General features: G+C 42.5%; 1 protein-coding gene across 1 annotated transcript in view; it reads left to right on the forward strand.

Moving 5' to 3' along the window:
- ano2b (anoctamin 2b) overlaps positions 1–21267 on the forward strand; it is a 54771-nt gene extending 33504 nt beyond the window's left edge. The window contains exons 21-26 of the mRNA XM_034526197.1: positions 791–933; positions 5650–5802; positions 6556–6608; positions 7385–7563; positions 19815–19920; positions 20887–21267. Of these exons, the coding sequence (XP_034382088.1) occupies positions 791–933; positions 5650–5802; positions 6556–6608; positions 7385–7563; positions 19815–19920; positions 20887–21267 (1015 nt within the window). The remainder of the gene's footprint in view (positions 1–790; positions 934–5649; positions 5803–6555; positions 6609–7384; positions 7564–19814; positions 19921–20886) is intronic.
- The last annotated feature ends 5037 nt before the right edge of the window (positions 21268–26304 follow it).

Below are 26304 nucleotides of genomic sequence, written 5' to 3' on the forward strand. Positions count from 1 at the left end.
TGTAAATATTGAGTTTACCGAGTGCACATCCTGTATGCCAGCACCAGCCTGCGTCACATGCACGATTAACACCCAGGTCCAGTGCCTTGGGAAGTACGTTTGAGGCACATTTCTTTTTAAGTGGAATTCCAGCTGCAGTAAAGATGCACAATTTTATCTTTTGATGAATGCTAAATTCAATGTTAAATTCAATCCAACTTACCTTGAACAAATGAGAGCTACTCTGGTATGACGTAACATCAGACTGCTGTTAAAGCTGCAGTTGGTCATTTTAATAAAAAATTACTTTTTGTCATATTTGCTCAAAATCCCACTATAACCTGACTCTGGTGCATGAGACCGATAATCTAGCAACAAATGAAGTTCTTCTACTTCCTCTTAGTGCCCCTAAGGCCATTGGCAAGAGAAAGTTTAACTTTAGGAATAGGAAATGCAGTGAAGGAATCATTATTCATATTTAATCAGCGCTGCCTAATTTGACGGTTTGAGTTCATGACCTTCACCAGCAGTGATTGACAGCTGCGTTAGGGACTTCTGTGAGGATATAGCGACAGTTTGAGCAAATCTAGCCTAAAAAAAAAAGGCCAACTCTGACACGTCCTGGAATAATGTAGAAAAAGCCACGTCAACTCTTTAGTCACGGATACATTACATTTGTGAACGATATTCACTGTTTTGTATACATGTCTTTATGTCAGATTAGATGTATTGCCTTTTGTTTCACACTTTTACTCATTAAACGTTAGGAAGACTTACCTTCTGAAACTTGTATTTCTTTCTGTCCCGACAGGAAGTTGAAGAAGCTGGCGCGCGCGTTGAAGGATAAAGGACCGGCGGAGAAGGAGCTGGAGGAGGAGAGGCCTCCGCAGCAGTGGAACCTGGACTACGCCCTGGCTCCCTTTGAGGGCCTCACTCCTGAATACATGGAGATGAGTGAGTCTGCACGCACACGCACACCAACGTAGGTTTAAAATGACTGAGTGCTCCTGTGCAGGTGTTGCGTCATCTGTGTCTGCGAGGACCTTGTCAGGTAAAAATGAACAGCTGGACTGAGGAGCATATTAATGACTCTTGTCCGTCACAACAAACACATTTTGTCATTTCTAGTTCGAGGACTTGTTGCATTCGTCCACATGCGAAAGTGCACTCACTCTGCATACACGGTAATTAATTTACACTCGTGTCCATCACAAACCAAAGCACATAAACACGAGAGATAATCAGTCTCAGCTGTGTACTTAAATCGGCGCGTTTTGATTTTTAAGGCCAGCAAGTAATTACCCGGTGACACTTTATTTTGAATATCTTTCAGCTTCGTTCACCGCGGCCGTCGTCTTTGGTTCCGACGCCAGACTTCTATTTGCTTTTTCAGCCGTTTCTTTTTCGAGTTGAAAACAGGAAGGTCCCGCTGTTGTTCCTCCGCTTGTCTGAATGTGATCGCAACTGACGCCCCTCGCTTCTACAGCACAGGCCTGTGAGCGGCTCTGTGGAGAAAGTTCAGGAATGGTTAGGAGGAACAGAAGGACGGACAAAAGGAGCCAGCGGAGAAGGCTGCAGCGGGGCCTTCTCATGATCTGTCGCGGGCTGTAATCGGGGCACAGATTGCGTGACATATTTATGTATTTAACAAGTTGTAGCTCATTAGATGGTTGCAGCCATGGAATATAATTTTTACACCCTCTGTTATGAACTGAGTGGCCCGGCTTGGAGCTACCAGTATGTCCTTACTGGTTTTAGCACACATAGACCCTGGAACTCAAAGGTTACCTAGAAGCCCATTAAGTTTCATCCTGACAAAGACTGGCAGGAAGAAGCACAATTGTAATAACAACTAAATAAAATGGATATTTTAAAAAGAAGTGTAGTTATGAGCAAAATGAAAAAAGGGAGAATAAAATTACATGTTTCTTCCTCCATTAAAGTGCCAGTTGCATGAGAGGGGAACGTTGCTATAAAGAGCTACAGGTGTTATGTCTGAGGACACACACACACACACACACACACACACACACACACAACTAGTGAGGCCTTTTGTACGATTACAACCAAATGCAGTCATAACAAACCAACAGCTGATCAGTTATGACGTTTCTTGGGGAAAGAAAAGTGAAGTTGGTGAGAGCTACCGACTGCTGCGTCTCCAGTATCAATGAAACGTTACGTAACGTTATGGCGTGACTTTCCCTTTCACTCGATCCTGTCTCTTTGTTTTTGTGTCAAAGTCTCGGTCGGGAATTGTAATATCGTGAAACAGTATTCTGCACGACGTGTTCTTCTTCAGAAACACGTCTTCTTCTCGCGAGGTTTCAGAACGAGACTTCTCTTTGAGACTCTTGTCCATAATGTTGCACTTACAGATCACATCGCAGCCCGTGAGCAGTTTAAGTAGCATATTGGACATCGGCTGGCCGCAAAATCGTTTCAGACATACAGATTCATGTAAACACAGATGCCAAAACAGCCTTCTCGTGTCACACTTCTGCGTTCTGCACGGTGAAGGTCAAACATCCTGAGGAAGTATCAATAAGCAGAACATTGCTGATTTAAACACTTCCATGTTTCCCATGAATTGCCTTTTATTTAGTTCAAAGAAGCATAATATTATCATTTTGTATTGACTTCTAGACAGTAAGTCAGGTTCATGCTCTGAATGTGAAAAAGTAACAACTCTTTATATCAACTGTACAGGAAAAGGAGAACTTTTCAAGATGTTTCTACATGTACACAGTAATGCTACACAACCAGATTTGTGTCTCATGCTGTCCGGATATGGTGAAGTTTGATTTGATAAAAAGTTAATTGTATTAAAGTTACCAACTAATCATCAGAACCTCGAGTAATGCTTTGATGTCCATAATCGGCTTCAGACCATTGTGCAACAGTGTCGTCAGCACACTGATGATATCTAATAACTGCTCCAAGGCTCCACTGAATACACAAGTTATTTGTAATTCTGAGAAATAAAATTCAGGTGAAATGTCATAAAGGAATGAGGCTCTGGGCTGAAAGTTTGTACATAACTACAACCTGTGAATAAAAAAGGAGCAGTTATCTAATCTGTAGAGTCCCTCCAAAGTGTTATTATGTATTATTCTAGCTCTGTGTCACGCCTCTTTTACGTCACGGGTGCCTAAAAGGCAAAGGATACACCGGTGTTTCCTGTCCTTCAGCTCCTCCAGAACCCCCGTCTCTCCTAACAGTTTCCAGGTTACTGGAGGACAGAGTTAGAGAAGTTAGCGTTGTAAAAAACAACTAAAGTGTAAACATGCAGCAACAAGCTTGACTTTGGTGATGAGCAACACCTGTTTGTGAAGCTGTGAACTGGTGCAACGGGCTGTGAGCCTGGATACAAAAACTACCACTACTCACACCATCTGGAGACTTCTTTGTGGAATCCAGACCGACGTTAGTGTCCTACTGCAGTTTTAAACCCAACACTGAAGCTGTGCCATGATGTGGCAATGAGGACAGAGCGAGGACGGGCAAATAAAGGGGGTAGGAGAGAGAAGAGAAGAAGAGCTGATGCCGCTGCAGGGCAAAGCGAGGAATGTAAGAAATGTCTGAACACTACATGCAAACACTGTGAGGTGTATGAATTGGCTCTGAGCGCTTAATTATTTGTGTGTTTGCCAATCCATATGTGTGTGTGTGTGTGTGTGTGTGAACCCTGTCAACCTCGGCTCACATAGATCTGGATGGGTTGTTCTAAGCTTGCCCTCTAGCGCTCGCCCGCTCCGCTGTCGTATTTTCTTCCCCCGCCGCTCTTTGTCTCGGCGCGGCGTCCCGAGGTGAGGCCGCCAGTCTCCGGCTCGCTGGAAACCCCCGTTCCCACACTGCTTAGGTTCCACTGCTCTGATCAGAGGCGCTGCATCCGCCGAAAGTGAGGCGAACCGCCTCGTCGTTCTCATGTTTCTCCACATTCTTAGGGAGCAGGCGACTGTGGCTTTGAGCATTTATTGGAAGTTCGTAAGCAGCGCTGATGTGAAAGCGGTTGCGATCGTTAAATCAATTAATTGAGTTGCTGAAGAAACCTTTACTATTCAAAACATTTCTGCATAAGACACATAGTAGGGCTTTAGTGAAGATGCATGTGTTTGGGAAGCAGTCAGCATCTGGATGAATCAGACTTGGATTATACTGCACGAGTTGCAGCCTTAATGCAGCTGACCTCTGACCCTCCCGAAGCCGCAGGGCAGCTGGAGTGGCAAGCCTGGACTCGTCTTTAAAGACCACAGTCGAAGGTGGCGGTGCTCCACGCGGACCTTTTTTCCACGAGGAGGCGCACCAGCGCAAAATGTCGCCGCCCCACTTATTCGACACCCATAATTGTTTTCCCACCCTAACTGTGTTATTGAAATACATGTTCTGGTCATAAATAGGCAATTTACAGAAGTAACAATGTGTTGGGAAATTAAGTTTGAAAAGAAAATGTAAACATCAAATAATAAACCGTGCAGCCGAGTCTTATGAGCTGCTCCTTGTTAAAGGAACGATGATTATGTAGTGTTGTGTTTGAATGCAGGCAAACTCTCTGAAGGATCTTCACGGATTTGTTGCAACTGTTAAGTAACCTTAATTGTGTTTTATTGTAAAGCACTTTGTAAGGTGCGATATGAATAAAGTTATTATTACTATTTGTCTCTCCTCTGCTGTGTACTGGGCTGCAGTGAGGACCAAACACGTGTATCACACACATCACTGGTGCTCCCAGTAATGCAGTCTGGAGCCCTGTGTGTGATGTACTGTCCAATACATTCTCACTCACTGTGGTTCTAACTATCAGCCACGGATGTTGTGCGTCTGGGTTATCTAATCAGACACACACACACACTGCTTAATTGTGAGAAGAAGAAAAAAGCCACTGAGTTGAGCTGATGCAGTGGAGTGTTCAACCTTAAAAGGCCTCTGAGCCTCAGAGGGAGTGTGGACAGACAGTGTGACTCCTGGCCAATCTGACGGCGTCTTGGCGGCGGTTTGAAACGTGTGTGTGTGTGTGTGTGTGTGTTTTGTGTGTTGCGGATTCCTCTTCTCGCATGGCGGCAGAAATGGCTGTTGTTTTTGTTTTGTTTATTAATGCCAGCTTCACCATCGTAGAGCACGCACAAAGATGCGTTTCAAGAGAAACACAGGACGGGGATTGTAACGCATCTCGCATCACATGACATCAGCCGTTTTGTAAACATGGAGAATATTGCATAATTCATTCATTATTATATAGTTATCTCACACTCCAGTGCCTCGCATTACTTATTCAACCATAACAGCCAGAGTAGTAGAAATAACCTAAACCTGACGTCCAGTGGCTGACCGGCACATCTGGAGTTACCTCAAAGGGAACCTCTGAGGCCGAACATGTCTTTCTCTCTTGAACACATTCTTTGTTCATCAGAGTACTGAACATCCTTTTCAGAGGCTCAAAATCCTCCAACAGGGATGCGCTTTGAGTAAAAGCTGGACAAAGAATGAAGTGATAATAAAGCACCGCTTCTGCCTGCAAACTCCGCTGCGAGGCAACCGCAAAAATAGGGGAAGCACTTTGCAACGAAGTAGACACGGCCTGCTGCACAGATGTGATTATGAAAGGGCTTATTAAACATACTCACTTGGGCCAAATGACACCACTCTGACTCTCTCATCTCTTCTCTCCAGTCATCCAGTTTGGTTTTGTCTCTCTGTTCGTGGCTTCGTTCCCACTTGCTCCGCTCTTCGCTCTGCTCAACAACGTCATCGAGATCCGACTGGATGCCAAGAAGTTTGTGACGGAGCTACGCAGGCCGGTCGCCGTACGCGCCAAAGACATTGGTAAGCTGGCGAGACGCATGTCCGAAAGGAAACGACTAATACACAGAGCATCACTTACTCATTATTACCGCATTCTCCCGTACAACCAGGGCTATAAACTAAGATATAGAATACCCGATTTGATTTGGTTTTGTAGATACAAACTGCCAATACAGCCCAGGAGCAGCTCAGGGCCAAACAACAATGTAATACATTTAAAAAACCATCATTATATGCCCCCCCAAAAAAACCTACAAAAAATAAGTATGGAATATTTCCTCAATAATGTCAAGTTGTTGCTGTTTGCAGAAAGCTCATGTCTCTTAAATGTGGGAAACAAACACAGCCGTCATTTTAACTTAAGACCTCTTTGCAGTTTTGAGTTTACCCAAAAGCTTTTGAAGGTCATACAGTAAGTCCTTTTCTCGCCGCGCGATTTGTCCATACGGAAATAATTGGATGACTGCCATGACATTTTGTAAATATTAGGATGAATCCTAATATTAGAGTGGCGGTCCCCTGATAAGGTTGACATAAATTGGATGGATTACCATCAAATCTAAGTACAGATGAAATTAAATTAGTGTGTCTAGCCGATAACGTCTCACCACATTAAGCCAACATCAGGCCAACATGTGTCCAATAATTTGTCCAAATTCCTGCAGAACCAATGATCTTCTCATTAGCCTCAGATGTACTTCACCTCCCTCTTATCGCTTGAACCATTCTCTCTCTCTCTTTCTCTCTCTCTCTCTCTTGCTCTTCTTTCTTTAGGTATATGGTACAACATCCTGAGTGGAATGGGAAAATTCTCAGTCATCATAAATGTAAGTATTAATGCAATGTCCCTGCACCAATCGGCGTGTTGAATTAGTTATGAAGGCAGATATATGCACAAGAAATGCATGAAAATAGTCATAATTGCGGAGAAGGCAGAAATCTCTACTCGCACCAAAACAATCGAGACTGATAAATAGTACGAAAAATAATATGTATTTTGGATTAAATGTTTGTAGCAGTAGCTCACAGCGGGTGCCATTAGCCTGGCGCCCGCTGTGAGCTACTGGAGGGCCAGTGCTCCCCTTATTCACATGTTGGCATGTGTACTGGCACCTTAAAGGACTGATCTGTCGAGGTCAAGGTGTGTTGTAGAGTCAGGAAAGTTCTGCTTGGGATTTGTTCTTGGCCAGTGAACCAAATCCTATTCCGTTTACTTTTAATACTAAAGAGATTTGTGTGGTTTAAGAAAAACAAGCAGCGAAGGTTTTTATTTATTCTCGAGCTTATGGGGCATTGGACACATATACAAACTGTTAAGCTGCCCCGGGAGCTTCAAGGCAGTGGAAAGCTGGGAGCGCAATTCCCCTTTTGTGCATGTATCTTAGATGATTTCTCCAGTATGTGTGTACAGTATGTTTAATATTACTACATACATCTCTACAATATGTTGTTTGCAAGCACTTTGCTTTTAAACTTCAGAAAATGAACAGTTTGACCCGGCATTGACACCAGTTTCTACAAATTGTCTCTGCGTATTGTTGATACATGTTACATTTTCATGACTGAAACTGTTTGTGCTCTGTCTCTCTCTTTCTCTCCGGAGGCCTTTGTGATCTCCTTCACATCAGACTTCATCCCTCGGCTCGTCTACCAGTACATGTTCAGTCAGACCGGCACCATGCACGGCTTCATTGACCACACGCTCTCCTACTTCAACGTGTCCAACTTTAAACCCGGCACGACACCGCAGAACCTAGAGCAGGGGAGCATCACCGTCTGCCGGTAAAGACACACACACACTCACACACACACACTCACAAGTTATGGATATTGGTAGAAATCCTTCAAATTTCATTCGTCGTTTATGATAAAAAGCCAGCTGGTTAATAAGAATAGATGCACACTCACTGATTTGTAGGGGTTAACCCAAATAGTCGATTTAATAGACAATTCGATTTTAAAACATAATTGCAAGGTTTCTCAAACAGACCAAACTTTTTCTGTTTTCTGATATTTTTCTTTTTACTGCCAGTTGAGTACTTTGTACATTCAAGAAAACAGTCAAGTCAGTTCATCTATTTTAATTGAGGCATTCAGTTTGGGGGATTCTGTCTAAATGGATAAAAAATACATCGCTCTGTTTCGCCATTAGCTCATAGTTTTGGCTTTATTACATAACACGCTCTAGTCTCTGTATCAACAACAAATAGCTACCATTATGATGCTTATTTCAAGGCTGGTGTCCATCTCATCTAACAGAAGGAGGTCTCTGTCTCTTCGTTGGTGATGAAGTCCATCTCCAACTCAATGTTCTCCTTCTTTCCAAGCCTTTATTCATATGGAGAAACCATCTGGCAACAACCGTAACAACATTTGCACTTTCTTACATTCACACTTGATGCAATATACAGTCCTTCACTGTTCGCCAGAAACTCTAAAAGAACATCACACTTTCTGTTTTGTATCCTAACAGGTACCAAAATACTCAGCGAGTTTAATGGGAAATTGAGACATCAGCATTTGATGCATACAACAATATATCATCTGCATAAAGCCACATATAGTGTTATAGCCAATTATTTATATACAGTAGGACTGATGCATTTGATGAGTAATAATTGCTATTGTTGATTGCTTGCATGTTCTACATTTGTAAGAGATGAAATTACAGCACTTGATGCACACAGGTAATCCCTTTATGGATGCCCAGATGCCCTTTCTGCATCTAGGAGAGACATCACACAAGTTGAGGCCTGAAATGGTTTGGAGTTGATGATTTTACAGATGTAGAAATACAGTGCACTATTGTACCATCTTTGCAATTGCACTCATGCCAGTGGCAAGCATCTCTTTCATAATAATAAATATAGAGCGCTGTAGAAGAAAAGGTCATGGATGCCGGCGCCCACAGACTGAAGTCGGCCTGTTGTTACATAAAACAGCTAATAATTACAAGAATTACAGAATACGGTCTTTGTGCCAATGGAGTGTGGTACGTCACGCCGGAAACACGACAAAGTCCTTGAATGAAGGCGTGAAATTGGCTGGAGAATGTTCCCAGAAGGGTGTGTGTCTCTGCAGTGTGTGTGGCGTGCTGTGTCGTGTACGTACAGACTGTATCCAGACAGGGTTCTCTGCTTAGGGCAACCGATTCAACTCAGTATTTAATTCAAAGTATGTCAGATGCTCCAGACAGTAAATTCTTTCTTTTGTTGTTGTTCGCCCTGTTCATTTCTTTTTTTTTAACTCTAGTTGTATGGATGAATTGGTGCAGGAGGGAGGGGAAGTAGTAAAGAATGCATGGATGGACAGGGAATGGAGATGGGGGGGGGGGGGTACTATTATTGAACAGAAGCTAAGGAAAGGGGAGTATAGAAAGATGTAGCAATAAAACAGAGCAAGGAAAGGAAGGAGAGAGCCACTGTAGTTGGATGGGAGGATAAATATATGGATGGTGGGACACAGGCCAACCACCAAGGTATTAAATGTTTCATTACATTTAAAAACAACAGTCAGAGGAAGTTGAACAAGGTTTCTGCGCCAGTGGGCAGAGCACCACTGTACTTAACTGCAGACACTCTACTGTATTCACAATGCACAGATGCAGATGTTGGTAAACTATGAGCAGTAACCAAACAGCAGCACTACATCGGTTTGAGTCCCAGTGACAGGAGACCTGTCTCGATGTCCCATTGTCACGGCACGATGAGCGTCGCAAAAATAATTCACAATAACATTATTATCGTGATATCTATAGAAAATGTCCACAACAGAAGCCTATCAATGGAATTCATCTTTAACTTCGTTTGATTTGGGTTTTGTTTCTTATTTAGCAAATTAATTGCACTTAGAATATAAGTGCAACGGGGGAGGAGAGAGATTCTATCACCATAACTGTCTATATAAAATGATTTAAGAGGTTGGAATGTAAGCCACCTGATTGGATATGAAAGGACTGTTTTAACCATGCCAACTTATCCAAGCTTCACAATAACTTCCTTGTCAGAATATGATCGAGAATAACTGCAAATGTGAACATATATAACAACTTGTCTGTTAACTGCTGCAATATTCCTCTTGCTTTTAAAGCAACATTTTTCATGGTTAGTGTCCGATAAATAAGCAAGAATATCACAGGGTTTAGGGGAAATTTGGTCTTGATTTTAGGAAATAAATAAATGTATGTGCATGTTGCATTTAATGCAGAGCTCTTGTCGACAGCTGGAAGGACTTGCTTGGCTTTTGTTGCTGGGGGGCTTAGCTGCTAAGTTTCTGTTACTTTCAAACTTTTATTTCAGACTCAAGGTCCAGATAGTACAAAACATTAAATAGAATAAAATACATACAGGGCAGGGTTTGACCCGATGACTCCCGCCCTGCGCGGCTCATAGTAGCGCCGGGCTAACGCCCCTTCTGTTTCATCAACCTCATTGCATTCAGCAGATACTTTAAATGAGCTGAATCTTCTCATAGTCAAGTTTTCCTTTGAGGTACACAGACAAAGTTTCAGTGTCTATATCTGGTGACATGTTCTCACGTTCGTTGGATTTAAATCAAATGATATGTGTCCCGAGAGCTCAACGGGGATTTAAACAAAGCAAAGAACAAAGGCACAACATAAACAGATAAATCAAGGATAGTAAAAACAAGAGAGCGGACGGGTTAACCACACACTCTTGTGTCTTAACCCAGCTTTATATGTTGCAAATCATTGTCTCTTCCTGGATAAGACTTTGAAAAGTATTATGACAGCAAGACTTCTAGGCTTCTACCTGCTTAATATCAAGGCAGCGCTTGTTTCTTGAGCTGATGTTACATTACATTACATTACATGTCATTTAGCTGACGCTTTTATCCAAAGCGACTTACAATAAGTGCATTAAACCATGAGTCCAAACTCAGAACAACAAGAATCAAGCAAGTATAATTTCTTCAATAACGTTAAACTACAGAATACTATCTGTAAGTGCCATTTAAGTGCGGGTAAATTTCGGTAGGTTGAAGACCAGTCGAGCAGCTGCATTCTGGATGAGCTGTAGAGGTCGAATGGCATTAGCAGGTAGACCTGCCAGGAGGGAGTTGCAATAGTCCAGCCGTGAGATGACCAGAGCCTGGACCAGAACCTGTGCCGCCTTCTGAGTGAGAAGGGGTCGGATTCTCCTGATGTTGTACAGCATATACCTACAGGAGCGTGTTGTTGCGGTAATGTTGGCAGTCAGGGAGAGTTGACTGTCGAGCGTCACTCCGAGGTTCCTGGCAGTCAGAGTTGGAGCCAACACTGAGTTGTTGAAGGTAATAGACAGGTCGTGGGTCGGAGAGCCTTTTCCTGGAAGGAGGAGAAGTTCAGTCTTGTCCGGTTTAATTTTCAGGTGGTGTGCGGACATCCACTGAGAGATGTCGGTCAGACAGGCAGAGATTCGTGCTGCTACCTGTGTTTCAGTTTGGGGAAACAAGAGGATCAGTTGGGTGTTGTCAGCATAGCTGTGGTAGGTGAAGCCATGCGAGCGAATGACAGAGCCAAGAGAGTTGGTGTACAGAGAGAAGAGAAGAGGACCAAGGACTGAACCCTGAGGGACCCCAGTAGTCAGAGGACAAGGCTCAGACACAGATCCTTTCCAGGTTACCCGGTAAGTGTGTACGGTGAGGTAGGATGAGAAGAGGGAGAGCGCGGTGCCTGAGATACCCAGGTCCTGGAGGGAGGAAATAAGGATCTGGTGGTTCACTGTGTCAAAGGCAGCGGAAAGGTCTAGAAGGATAAGGACAGAGGAGAGAGAGGCTGCTCTAGCAGTGTGAAGCTGCTCAGAGACAGCAAGGAGGGCAGTCTCTGTTGAGTGGCCTGTCTTGAATCCAGACTGGTGGGGGTCTAGAAGGTTGTTACAGTGAAGAAAGGAGGAGACTTGGTTAAAGATAGCTCGCTCTAGAGTTTTGGAAAGGATGGGGAGGAGAGAGACAGGTCTGTAGTTATTGACTTCAGATGGGTCGAGAGTGGGTTTCTTCAGGAGAGGGTTAACTCTTGCCTCCTTCAGAGAGTTAGGGAAACAGCCCTGTAGTAGCTCTCATCACCTGGAAATCAAGTCAAAGCCGAGGAATAAAGTGATGGATGATCATGTAATTTCTAATATTCCTCTAGGTCAGGGGTATTCAATTAAAATTCATTATGGTCCAGTTCGAGAAAATGTCCTGTAGTATCAACGTCTGTATGTCGTTAACAACTGACTGACAAATCAAGAAAGTTCAATTGAATCATCCCAACAATATTAATAGTAATTTTTCAAATTAAACAGGATGAATTATAAATAATATATACGCTGATAATATAATAATAATTAAAGTACAATATGGGCTGGATTTAGAAATGTAATATGGATGGGAGTGAGTACATTGTCTCAACATTGAGTAAAAATTGCCACGGTCTCTGAACATATGGGACACACTAGTTTTGAACTGCCCATGGAAAGAATTAACATAAAATAATCGGTAGTCCGACGGGGTTGAGCTGGTCCAATACCGGCCCACCTCCATCACCAACCGGCCCTCCCTCTGACATCACCGGCCCCGACTACATTCTATGCTTCACAGAAAACGTACAATTGACTCTAATACCTAAAGTCAATAATCACTGACTGACATTTAGACTACTCCTCATGATCTGTATTTACACTCATGGTTTCCATCTTCTTTACTCATTGTTACCTCATCTGTGAAAAGCAAGCTAACATTGGCCAAGTCAACGCCACGACTTACCATCATCTCAATGTTACCAGTTGGTGGTTTCTCAAATAAATCAGACATTACCAATTACATGTGTGTCATATTCACACACACAGGAGTACAAACAAGTACACTTAGTATTACGTGTATTTAAAGTACTTATCTAAAGTTCCGTTAAGTAAAAAGAAAAATATACTTAGTACACTTAAATTGAATGTACTTAAGTGTACTTTTCTTTCACCTGGGGTACTAATATTTTGACCTTTATCTGCCAAAGACCAGTCTGGAACAGGGTTGCAAAATTCCGGGAATATTCAAAGTTGGAAACTTTCCACGGGAATTAACGGGAATAAACTGGAAATCTGGGGGTAATTTAACTGTATTTACCTTGTCATAAGCAGACATGCATGCAAACATTTATAATACAACTTTTAAAAATGACATTTTTGACTTTTTTGACATTTTGTGAGTAGAACTTTATTCTTTCATCGAACAACAAAAACATGAATGTTGAATAAAAAAGGTGTATTCCCTATGATCACCACCTCCCTGAATCCTTTCAGGTCTAAATGCTTTCTTCCTGGATCTCATCAACGTCCTCCTCACTGCTGTAAAAAGTCAGTCTACTGTATACAAATAAACTTGGTATTAAAATGAACATGGCTTCAGTTTACCAAGTAATCAATATGCTATATGACAAACAGTGTTGGGAAAGTTCACTTTCTACATGAACTAGTTCAGTTCATAGTTCACATATTTTAAAATGAACTAGTTCAGTTCATAGTTCACAAATTTTAAAATGAACTAGTTCAGTTCATAGTTCATAATTCAAAATGTTGAACTAAGTTCACAGCTCCAAAAAATGAACTAGTTCAGTTATCTTTTTCAATATGTTGCGAGCTATAATTGAAATCTCTATCTGTCTGCAATACCGCTCTTGGCCTCTACGCAACTCGGCGCTCTCACACTTGGCGGGCATAGGGCTGAAACGTTCAGACGCAGCATTGATGACAAAGACGGTCAAAAACGTTTATGTTTCTGGCAGACAATGTTCCCAACCAGCTGCATTCAGGGTCCAGCTGAGCTAGGCGTGCATAGTCTTGTTCTCAACTACATTTAAGTTCCCTGTTATATGTTTTTGCAAATAAACTTTTTTTTTTCAAAATTCCCGAGACAAAATTCCCTGTGGAAACTTTCCGGAAATTTACCGGAAACTTTCCGCTCCTTTGCAACCCTAGTCTGGAACATGTTGGATGTGAATTTGTGTTGTTTCTCTGACCGTAGAAAAGGTTTTTAAAATGGCGGCTTCGTGCAGGACGTCCTGTGTCGCGCTAGTGGCGATTCTCTCTGATCCATCAGTGGTCCGGGTGGTTTTAACTCCACCGTCTAGTATCGGCTCACCTCGCTTGAGACCTCGGCTAAGGTGGTACCAAGAAGGGAGTGGTTTGACTAGTACCATCCACGACTTTTGCTCATGGGAACGCGGGCAAATAAGCGTTCTAGTGCGTAATGAACTGAGCGGAACTGGACTTCTACACTGTGAAAGGCGTACGCAACAGACACAAAGATACTATTGTTAGGGGTCATGGATGTGATTACCTGACAGCAACCGTGTGTGTGTCTGTGTGTGTGTGTGGGTGTGTGTGTGTGTGTGTGTGTGTACTTTACGGATGGGAATGGTCTGACCCTTGTTTGTCTGTAAATATATTTCAGGATCCCAGGGGCCACTGTGTTGGCAGCAGGAACTCTCAGGAACACACACAAACACAAACACACACACACACACACACACACACACACACACACACACACACACACACACATACATTCCCAAGTCTTTCACATACTAACTGTAATCTCATTGGTCTATATATTGGAAAGAATATGGAGTTAGATGCTCCAGTTGTTGCCGAGCTGCACAATTATAACCAAACATGGAGTGTCTACGGAACAAGAAAAGAAAAAACACACACACACAGGAAGAGAGAAAGGGGGACAGACATTTCTTTCACAAAATTGAGTCCACCTCAGCAAGTTGGAATTAAAGTAGCTGGTGTTTGAGGTCTTGTCTTGCAGTTTAGGTCACATTAGAAGTTGATCCACAACGGAAATACCGTGAAATATTGGCAAGCGAGTGAGAGGAAGATGAATAGATCAAAGAAGTAAGAGAGGGAGAGAAGAGCCGACTCTTACGGGCAGCATTCCTCACTCATGACTGTATATGGAGAAGGAATCAGACACCATAAGGCCCCGCTGACACACACACAATGCACACACACATATTTCGCCCTCCCTTTCTATACCGCCGGTCAAGTATTTAGTGGGACAATCAGGACAGTTCATCTATTTTAGGGCCAAAGGAATGTGTGTGTGTGTGTGTCAATTGGCTCAATTTAAAACGTTGATCTGATCCATCACATTAATCTGACATGTCCGATTGCTGTGTGTTCGCTGTAAAGGACAGCTTCCAGTGAGATCTGCACTCCCTGCATTCCCAGTTCTTTCTATCAAAATAAGAAGCAAATTTGAAGATAAATATATAAACAAATACAAATGCAGATTGTGCATAAGACTAACACTGACAGCTATAGTACTTTGGACCTCCACGACCTCCACGACCTCTACTCTTCGTGGATTTGTTTGCATGCAGTAAAGACTCCTAATTCAGTGTCACAATTGTCAGAACAAGTGTGCTCCTCATGATGAGTCCGACGCTGTGGGACTTTGATGTCGCTGTCTTGGTTTGTTGCAACCAGTGAACAGAAGTATTTGGACCGTGGAGAAGTGACGCCGTGGTGGAGACGTCATATATAGTTCTGGTAGCGATATGTCAATCACAAGGTAGCCATGCCCTAAAGTATACCCTGTTCTATTTGACTCTAAATGGGACAATAATCTGCTAACTGAACATCATGCTGTTTTGAAAAAGACTTGAAACTAACGATTGAGACCATAAACTCATAGAAGTAGAGTCATTTTCTCATAGACTTCCATACAATCTGACTTCTTTTTGCAACCAGAGGAGAAGTAGAAATAATTCAAGTTTACGTCACTTCCACATTGGCTCCACTTGTCAGAACTGGAGGTTGACGCCTGATTTACTCATATAATAACTTTATGACTCCAACCAGCCGTGTGTTGGTGCTGTAATCAATGCTATTTTGGAAAGGCTCCGCCCCTCACACCGCAAATTGGATTGACTTGAAATTGGACACACACGTCCAGCTCAATGGGCTCTAAAAAAGAACCACGAAAGTCCGCCTGATTAGATTTTCCACCATTTATAATTTTGGGAGCAACATTTTTTTAACACGTCCTCTTAAAACTTAGGTCAGATCATTATTGAACAGGACTTATTCTGCATAAATCTTTTCGATATCTTATTTCATTTTGAATTTGAACGATGAACTTTAAAAAGGGCCGTGGCTCACATCAATACACCAAAGTCAACAACCGTGGTTATCTGGATCATGGTCCAAGCCTACTACTCATTATTCATAATTTCTGTCATATTCATTGAATGTGTTGTAACTCTGTAAATGCTGTTCATCTGTACTCATGACATCTATTGCTTCTGTCCATCCGGGGAGAGGGATCCTCCTCTGTTGCTCTCCTGAAGGTTTCTTCACTTCTTTCCCTGTGAAAGTTTTTTTCCTGTTTTTTTGGGGAGTTTTTCCTGATCCGATGTGAGGTCAACGGTCAGGGATGTCGTATGTGTACAGATTGTAAAGCTCTCTGAGGATAATTTGTGATTTGTGATTCTGGGCTATACAAAATAAACTGAATTGAATTGAATCGGACCAATGGTCACAACACGTGCAGGATATGTCCAAATAAGTACCCGTACGTACGTATAGTTAGTTCTATTCACATCTTCCACACGAGCACAGTGTGAACAGAGAAAAGGGGCGTGGCTTAACACAAATCCCACTCTAGCTCAAAGCGTGGGTACAGACGACGTGGTCGAACCCAATGTAAACATGATTGGCAGTATTGATAAGGCTGATTAATACAATTATAAACACATCCTCCCTATATATACTTAGCATATAAATGTCTAAATGCAATGTGTTGCTTAATAGCTTAATTATGAATTATGATGTAAAACAAATATGTACGCTCCGCGATTTCTCTTTTACTGTCACTCGGCACTGACCACCAGACACACACACACACACACACACACACACACACACACACACACACACACACACCCATATACACTATACTTTCAAAGCTTCACATTGCTTCCTGTGAGTGGGCCTGATGTAAACATTATAGGTGTCGCTGGCAGTATAACCGCATGAGTTGTATTTGTGCCCCCTCTGTTTAAGGTTTGTGTATCTTTCTAAAAATATAGCAAAAACAACAAGATTATTGTCCAACACTATGTCGCGTCGCTGTTGCGTCAGGACCACGGACAGCGACCAGGTTGCCCACCAACCGTAAAGTCTGCCCTGGTGTGTGGTTTCTTTCTTCCTACGAGCCCACGTGTACTTCACTGGTGTGTCTGACCGTGAGCAGATGGAACTTTACCATGGCGGGATCAGTCTCTTCAGACCAAATTGATCAGCTTTATGGAGGCCGAACCCCGCTCGATGCTGCTTGTACCTTTACTCTAATATTTGGCAACTGAGCAGCTTCCTTCTGTTAAGCGATAATGGGATTGAACCCGTAATGGCCGCTTGCGACTTATGTTTTGACTGGAAGACAGCTCTATGTATAGTAGGTCGCTCCACATGATGCACATCTTTGACTATGAATCTCAATCTCTTTGATCTCTTCTGCACATTCAGTGGTTGATGAGATGAATGTCCCCCCGCTATCGCATTGAAAGGAATGCTGTGTGTTCGACTTACTCCCACAGGGAGAGACGGACTCTTTTAAAAGTAGTACATGGATCCTTCATTTTGCACTCTTCAAGTCATATTTAAATCACACATCTGTACATAGTTCGCAGTATTGCTCTGCTGTTCAGCAGGAAGCGTTGTAGCCTACAGTACAGACTAATAGCTGGATAATAAGTCCATTGGCTTTTTAATACATTTGATTATGTCAGATTCCCCTCAGCTGTCAACTTAGCTGAAGAGTTGCTTTTGATTGACGAAGGAAAGTGAATTTCTCCTCACGTTCTGCCAGCTGTCCGTACTGTGTGCTGGTTCTGTAAATGGGAAACAAACAGGCCGAACCACAAAACACTATTCCAGCCAATCAGCAACAGGGGGCGGGGCGTTCGTGCTCATGCACAGGAAGCGGGATGGACAGTAAATCTGGAGGCGGGTATTTGTTTGTGTGTTGAGCTCAAATGATTCCTATACATGTGCTGTTCAAATCATTTGCTTAATGAGGTCGTCTGCTGACGGTGTTCATGTTGGGTCATTTCACACATGACAACGTATGGAAAAAACTGTTTGAAACTCCAGTAGGATATGGTCCATTACATTTCTGGTTTAGTTTTTCACTTTACTCCCACGATACGTCTGCTCTCCAGCTCTCGGCCTGAGGCTGGAGTTGATAATGACCCTCCTCGTCGCTCGATGAGGGGAAAGGCAGCAAATAAGCCAGTAAATAGAAAAGTCTGTTTTCATCCGTTTGTGTTCATGTAATGAATTAATAAATGTCAACTAGATGGTAATCTGCACGAGAAATACGTTGTTGTTGTTTTTAAAACCAGATAACAATAATAATACTCAATTGGACCCAGACATATGATCACTATAAGCAGTTTCCAACTTATTCAACAATCTCTCTCCAGAACCGCAGGAACACAGATGTTTCCCCATAAATGTTAATTCGCTTGATCTTCTCTGCTCATTAATCTTGTTTTCATTCACATTCATTTCTTTAGCGAGTAGACGGAGAACGCAGCATCAGCGTATTTCTCCTGGACACGTCACAGACTGACTGACCACCGAGACACTGCATTGTTTTATTCATGAGTCCAAATCTCAAAAAAAACCAAAATTAAATTGTCCGACTGCCACTGGTTATATTACTACAACGTGTTTTCATTTTTTAATGGCCTCTCACAGTCCACCAGTGAACCACTTGGACTGTGATCAGTCTGCGCTATTAGTAACACTCCATTTGCCAACATGGGAACCATTCATGATTTAGCTCTCTGGATCAGTGAGACAGCAAAGCATAGCCAAAATATAGTTTTTCATAACTGACTAACCGCTTACTGGCTCAAGAATGACGTGTGTTAGATACTCAACTTCCTCAAATTGTTCTTCATATTTCTCTTATTACCAAAACATATGGTTGACGTTGTCATTCTCTTGCCTCTGTTCCTTTCCTCTTTCTTGTCCACTTATCTTCTTCTCTTGTTTCTCTCTTCGATTTGTCTTGTTGAGCCGTTCCCACGACATGTGGTTCCAGTTGTTCTGCTGTTTAGAGTGTTTCCTGTAAAGGAAACAAAGGAAAGGAATCCTTATAAAGTTTATTGCACTTTGAGTCGGGTCTCAAGCTGAGTGGAGGAAATAGGAGGTTTGAATGCATGCAGGTGAAAGATAAATCAGGATGGCTCACAGTTTGGAGGAGGAAAGACGCTGCATCCATCAGCTGTCAGTCAAACAGTGTGGGAGGTGACCTCCTGGCTTCATCCGTTGATTCCAGACAGAAACCTCCAGGTTTGAGAATGCTGAACACTCTTTAAACTTGCATTCTTCCTCTGAAAGAATGACTTCATCTGGCTGCGAAAAGAAGTCTATAAAAGAAGAAGTCTCCTGATGTATTCCCTCATTAAACATTATGAACATGAGTTTATGGTCTTAATCTCTAGTTTCAAGTCTTCTTCAATACAGCACGGTGTTCATTTAGTAAATGATGGTCCCTTTTAGAGTCGAAGAGACCACAAAGCAGGGTATGCTTGAGGGCGGGGCTACAAGGTGATTGACAAGTCGCTACCATGGCGTTGTCCGGTCAAGGAGTGGTCCCTGTTTTTTTTCTCAGAACTTTAACCCTTTCACCGTGTGTGTTCACTGAAAGCGTCTTGTTCTTGTTCAGTTGCACTTGGGTAATGTCAACGGCCAAGATGTCAACGGCCAAAAAACAAGATGGCAAACGGCAGAAATGCCAAACTCGAAGGCTTCAAAGGGTCAGTCCACAAACCAATCGGTGTCACGGTGAAAACGTCCACTTCTCTTATACAGTCTATGGTTGATTCAGTGTGATTCTGTGGGTGGTGCTCTTGTTTCAGTGTTTAACCATGAAACTGCTCATGCTAACTACCCACTGGGTAAAAGCAAAGCTCCACCAGGGATGAAACAGTGACATTCGAGTTCCTCCATTTTCTTTGCTCCCTCACTCCATATCCCCAGGTACAAGGACTACAGGGAACCCCCCTGGTCTTCGGACGCGTACACCTTCTCCAAACAGTACTGGTGTGTCCTGGCTGCAAGACTGGCTTTCGTCATCCTGTTCCAGGTATGAGCTCATTGTGTTTGGTCTATCAGCTGGTCAGGCAGCTCCGGACATTTAAGAGCGTTAAAAAGCACAACATGACGCAATAGAAAATACAAAGATGAGTAAGACATCTAACCGGTTGGGAAGCTTCACCGACACTCACTCTCATTACTCTGCAGCATAGTTCAAAGCACCAAACAATAAGAACCATAAAAAGGCACATGGAGTGATTTTGTGTGCATATGTTTGGGCCACTCTTTTCCTAATTAGGTGGATCGCAATGTGATTGGGAATATTACCAGATGCCTCAGTCATCTCAGTTCATGTGTCCTGGAGACGTTTTCCCGTCGTTACAGATGCAGATAAATCACTCTTAAGAGTCACATGAACAGAGTTCCAGAAATTCCACACATTGGACCTCATGCAAGTCAAACAAGATGATGTCAACAGAATCATGCAGTGTAATGTATACAGGGTTTTCAAACTCCTTCAAAGTAATGAAATATACAATCCATTATCGAAACAAACTCATTGCACTTGACTCCTGCGACAGGCCAGACCCACTCGTACCGAAGAGAACATTCAAAATGCTGGAAAATCTGTGAAAAGCAGCCAATTCTCCTGAATTACTCGCCCAAGCCACTTGAGAATTGCTCTGTTTGTTCGAGTGATTCTGGCATGAGGCCCAATTCTCCCAAGTTTTCCAGATCAGAGATTTTTAGGAGAGCGCGGGAGGGTTGCAGTGACGGCGTGGGGGGAGAGATGTGAAGTACAGATACTGTGTATAATATATTGTTTGGCCCGTCACTGACACTGACAATACAAGAGGCTATTAAGGTTCTTATCAGGACTCAAAAACAGTGTGGCATGACACAAATATCTCTCATGTCCAATGCGAATCAGTGCCCTTAAATCAGCATAGGAATTCTATCCATTCGTCTCTTTTTTCTCTTTCACATAGTCCTTTCTCCTCTTCCCTCCCTCCAGAATCTGGTGATGTTCCTCAGCCTCATTGTTGCCTGGGGGATCCCTGACGTTCCCAAAACCATCGTGGAGCAGTTCAAACGGGAGAAGAAGCTCCTGGTCGACGTCTTCCTGCGGGAGGAGAAGGAGAAATTCCAGCTCATCCAAAGCCTCTTCTCCAAGGACAACACCCTCCACCCGGGCCGCCACACGCTCCACCCGAACCACGGCTCACACCTCCCGGGCCGCTTCAGCACCCTGCCCTCGGGTCCGACGCAGGGCTTGCCCGGAGACGGAGGCGTGCCGAGGGCGAGGTGCAGGGCGGCCAGCTTCAGCCAGTTCACCGGGAACATTCCCCCGTCGGCCAGAAACGAGAACGAGAATTCCAGACACACGGTGGTGTGACGTGCAACACACTCGGTGCTTCGGCGCGAGCCTGGAGGACGCGTTTGGCCGAGCGCTTCGGTCCGTGAAAGTCTTAACCTGTGTCTTTTGTGTCCCGGTGTCTGACGCAGCAGTTCTGTGTGATTACGGCATCATTTCGAACAATCCAGTGTGGCTGAATGTGCGTCGAATGAGTGTCGGCGTGTTGTTCCCACTTCCACCAACTGTTCACCTGATAGAAGCGTTCAAATTTGTACCTATTTTATTTCTATTTTTGTGGAAAAATCAATGATTTAGTGAGGCACACTTACTTCATAGCGTAGACAAGCAATAATTACAGTATTAGTCTGAACAATCGAATATTACAAGAACTTGGAAGAGACTGGATATAAAGAAAGAACTGAGAACGAATGGACGGATTCAGTGTTGAAGACTAACTCGACACTAATGGATCGATGGGGACTGTCAGAACGTTCCTGCTTTGTGTGCTTACGCTCTTTTATGTAGCAGCTACGACACTTTTCAATACGTGGTATTGAAAGCACACATGAGCCTCCCAGGAGAGCGAATCCTTTTCCTTACACTACTTCCTGTGCTCCATCTGATTTATCTCCGTAGAATTCAGGCACTACTAAGAATCAATTTTCAAACACTACTGAAATTGTCATGTTAGTCGATACACACGTCGTACTGCTCTACATGTTTGATGGACAGTTGCACATGCCAATGTGGCGCGCGTTGCATGCCACTCATAGATTCTAGTCCGAGCTGTAGTTTTTAGAAATAGACTGCGAAGCAAATGTTTTTTTTCCCTGTTAGCCATATGGACTTTACAGCTGTCAACTGAGTACGAAAGGACTTAATAACTTCGGAATGCAAAAAGAAAGCCCACTGAATGATCTTATCATGTTATTACACTGTTTGTATTGCCATGGGAACACATACTTCCCATGGCAATCATTCCTTCATTATGAAAGCTCTTAAAAAAAAACACAGACTTGTAAGCATATTTTATTTTGTACAGCTGGACCGTATAATTCTGACTGCCAAGCAGTCATTCTTATTCCTGATAGATCAGACCGATGTTATGTTTAGATAATAGATAATAGCTAGCTAACATTGGCCTACTTCAGGTCGCTATTGCTGTATAGTTGTTTAGATCTTGTTAACATACTAATTCAATTAGCTTTTTCATGTTAAAGTAAAACTGAAATTGTAATACCCAATTTTTGTGTAAGGAAATATAAGCTATAACGATATTCAAGTAATGTGCAAAATCTTCGAGAAAGGATAAAGTCCTTTCGTGGGTAGAGGGTTAACCGACATCCATCGTCCTATATTCCTAGGATTTCTATGCCTCATGGAACATGACAAAGGGTGCTATGTTCCCCAGTTCTACATACGTGCTCCTTTGTTCCTACGGTCCTATGTCCCCAGAGTACTACCTTCCCCCAACCCACTCGTCACACAGGGACACGTGGCCAGGTCCTTTTGGCATCATTTGGGCTAAAATAAGTAGTTATTGACAACCTGGGAAGGCTTCTCCAGTCATAAGACATGGCATGGGAACCTGTCAATTTGCTTAATATGACACGGGATATTGTGGAAACTCGTCAGAATGAACACAGCATGGATTTGAACATAGAACCCTGGGAAAAGTTGACTTAATGTCTAACAAAATATTGACCTGGGTAACTTAGGACCTTGGGGATAGAGGTTCTTAGAACCATAGGACCCTTGGGAACATAGGACCTTGGAAACATAAGAACTTAGAACCATAGGACCCTTGGGAACATAGGACCTTGGAAACATAAGAACTTGGGAACATAGTAACTTGAAAACAGGATCCTAGGAACAAAGACCATTGAAAACATAGGACTGTGGAAACAGAACCCTGGGAACATAGGTCCCTAGAAACATAGGACCCGGGGAAAATAGGACCTTGAAAACCTAGGACACTGGGAAGCTAGGACCTTGAAAACCTAGGACACTGGGAAGCTAGGACCTTGAAAACCTAGGACCCATGGAACAAAGGGACTTGGAAACCTAGGACCCTGGGAACACAATACCTTGACAACATAGGACCCTGGGAACACAATACCTTGACAACATAGGACCCTGGGAACATAGATGCTCCCACTGAGTTTTGGGAGCAGGCGTTGCTAGGAGATACGTTGTCAACTTCCGTAGTGCACTACTTATTGAAACAGTCATAGTGCCCTGCAGCCCACACATATAAATATGAGAGATGTTTCCCCTCTCTCTCAACAAGCCCACATAGTGCTGATGGGGTAGCTAGCTTTTTACTCAGGAAGTGGAAGCTAATTAGCCTAGTTTTCTAACCTTAGCGCTGATCCCTACTCAATGCTTTTCAACACCTGGGTCATCCACAGCTCAGTGAGTGTCCTCCATTATAGAAAGAAGGGGATCTGGCCAGCATCAGCTGTAATAAATGACCACGCTGTCAAAACTCACAGAAAACGGTAGGCTGTAAACCGTAAATTACGTAATCATAGAGTAACGTATGTGTTCAAATCACAGATGGGACTGCCGGTGTGTCCGTGTGAAGTCTAGTGATAAGCCATTTTTAGTGCGTGCATTAGGTATTGGACCGCTCAACACAAGTCATAACAGTAACCCATTTATGCTGGTTTATAAGCAAAAATACATGTTGATTTCAGTTCTTCTTTACCCATAGATGTGTCAGACCCGGTTATGGTGTGTGGAAGAGTCAGTCCTGCCAACAAGACATCATGGCAGTCTTTTGGCAGCAGCAAATGTCTGAAGTATGCACCGGGTGAGCCACTTTCTTTAGAATGAAGGCGCGCCATCCCAGTTTTTGTTAAGATGTTAACATGCTGTAAAGCTTCAGTACTGTTTCAGAGGCCTTGTAACTGCTCTTGTATTTCCAATACAACACAAACATCTACTGCTCAGTGAGGACTCGGTGACACATTGTTAACTTGAGATGTACTCACTCTGACTTTTAGGACTAGGGATTTGTGATAATGGTGTTCTGCTGGTTTCTGTCACTCCAGAAGAGATATGTTCATCCTGACCTGATCGTTACCTTAATTAAGCTGTTGTAGAAGTTCTTAAATACATGATTGTTAGATGGATTATGAAATGATTATTTATTTATTTATTTTTTACATGTTGTGTGATCTGTTTGCTTTTATCTCATTGGTCTGTTCTTTTTTTATTTGGTATTTTTTGGCCGGGCAGTCCTTGTGAGATTACCTGGCCAAAAGAAAAATCCTCAGAAACGAATAAACATACAACCAGTTTGACAGCAATATAATGCTTCAGGTATGGATGTTTAGATTTTTTTTTTAATGGACTTCATATTTTGTCATTATCTCAGGTGCCTGTTTTCTTCTTGTAGGCTTCTCGACTGAAAAAGAAACCCTGTCTGAGCTCGGTTAGGCAACCAGTAGCCTAAACCAGGTGCACAGGTGGTCACGGGATAAATCCTGCCAAAATGTACTGTTGTTCTTCCTGCCTTTTATCATATATAGTTGTCCCGATATGGAAAGAAACACAAGAGCAAGTGGACTGCCCATTACTTTGTTAATCATGCTAAATCAATTGTACAAATACACTCTGATTAAACTTGGAAACACTTATAAGATTTAAAGTCCTTTATAACCTGTATATTCTTTTCTGCGAGATGGTGGAGACCAAAACAGAAATAAAAGAACGGAGAAAAAAAACAGTATGGTTACTTAACATGCATTTGACAACTCCATTTGGATGCTAACCATGTAAGTAATATGACATCAGGGCTGAATATCAGAATATTTCAGACTTCACAGATTACTTGATACAGCTTTAAATGTCACACAAAGAGTTTTATGAAAGTTGGATTGAAGATTGCATCGGATTAAACTTTAAGTTGGTGAAGATACCTGTTCTCCCGTAAAGTGATGAATCAAGACTTAAAGATTAAAAATGCATGCATGTTATTCCTTTGGACGGTCCAAAAAAATACAACTCTCCCAATTCCATAAACTAGAGCGCTAAAACTCATATGTTTGATGCAATTAAGTATAAAGTAGAAATAACTGCTACTTAAACAATGAATTGAGAAAGATGGTACAGATGACACGGGAATGTATCCGAGTACATTTCCTGTTTCAAAACTACAATAGAAAATGCCTATTTACGAGAAGAAAAGAAATCCTTCTTCCATTGTCTCCGCTCCCCACTTTATACTTGATGAGGTCACAAGTTTGAGACGTTCCGTTGTGGTTTCTGGCTTTGAGAGAGAGGAGCTCATGGATTGGGCTTTCCTCGGCAATATGTTAGAATACTTCATTTAGTCGTGGTTCCCCTTTTAATAAGCCATCAAGTTACATTCACAACTACCTCTCACTTTTCATGGTTTCAAATTAGCAATAAATTCTGTGAGTACAGTATATAGTGTGGGTCCACACTGACGTCTGTTAGAAACGTTTTCATCTTATTGCTGTCAGTCAAGACAGCTGCGAACGGCATGGGACTTTTATTCTTCTGGAGAACGTGGATGATGAATAAGAACGTGATGAGTACCCGATGCAATCAACCATGCATGAAATAAGACGCAGAGTTTTCAAACATTCCTTTTTAATTCAAGACTTGATTTGCATCTTTTTGAACAGGTGTGTTTGCTGATGAGCACCACTGAATAATTAACGTTTGTTTTGAATAGTAAATGTTGGTATGAATTTGAATCATTGCTGGCACAGATGCGACCCATATTTTGTCCACGGAACCATGTTTTCATGATTTAGACCATTAAAAGAGGAAGAAAGGCCCCGTGGTTGTGTTTAAAAACATTAGGTTGAAAAGAAATGAGGACAAACCTTTGACATGTAAAAATTAAATAAGAGCTGGAAGTGAGGAAATATAATGGATACAGTAGTTTACAGGTTAGTTGGCATTTTATGGTTTTGGTACAAGAGCTAGCAGCTTTCGTACTATTGGTGGCAGAGACGTTTAAACCATTCATCCATAACTTTTTGCTGACTGTTTTAACCATTCATTCATAACTTTAAGCTACGCTTTTGAACCGTTATT

The sequence above is a fragment of the Cyclopterus lumpus genome, chromosome 23 (assembly GCF_009769545.1).
Source record: "Cyclopterus lumpus isolate fCycLum1 chromosome 23, fCycLum1.pri, whole genome shotgun sequence".
NCBI classification, from domain to species: Eukaryota; Metazoa; Chordata; class Actinopteri; order Perciformes; family Cyclopteridae; genus Cyclopterus; species Cyclopterus lumpus.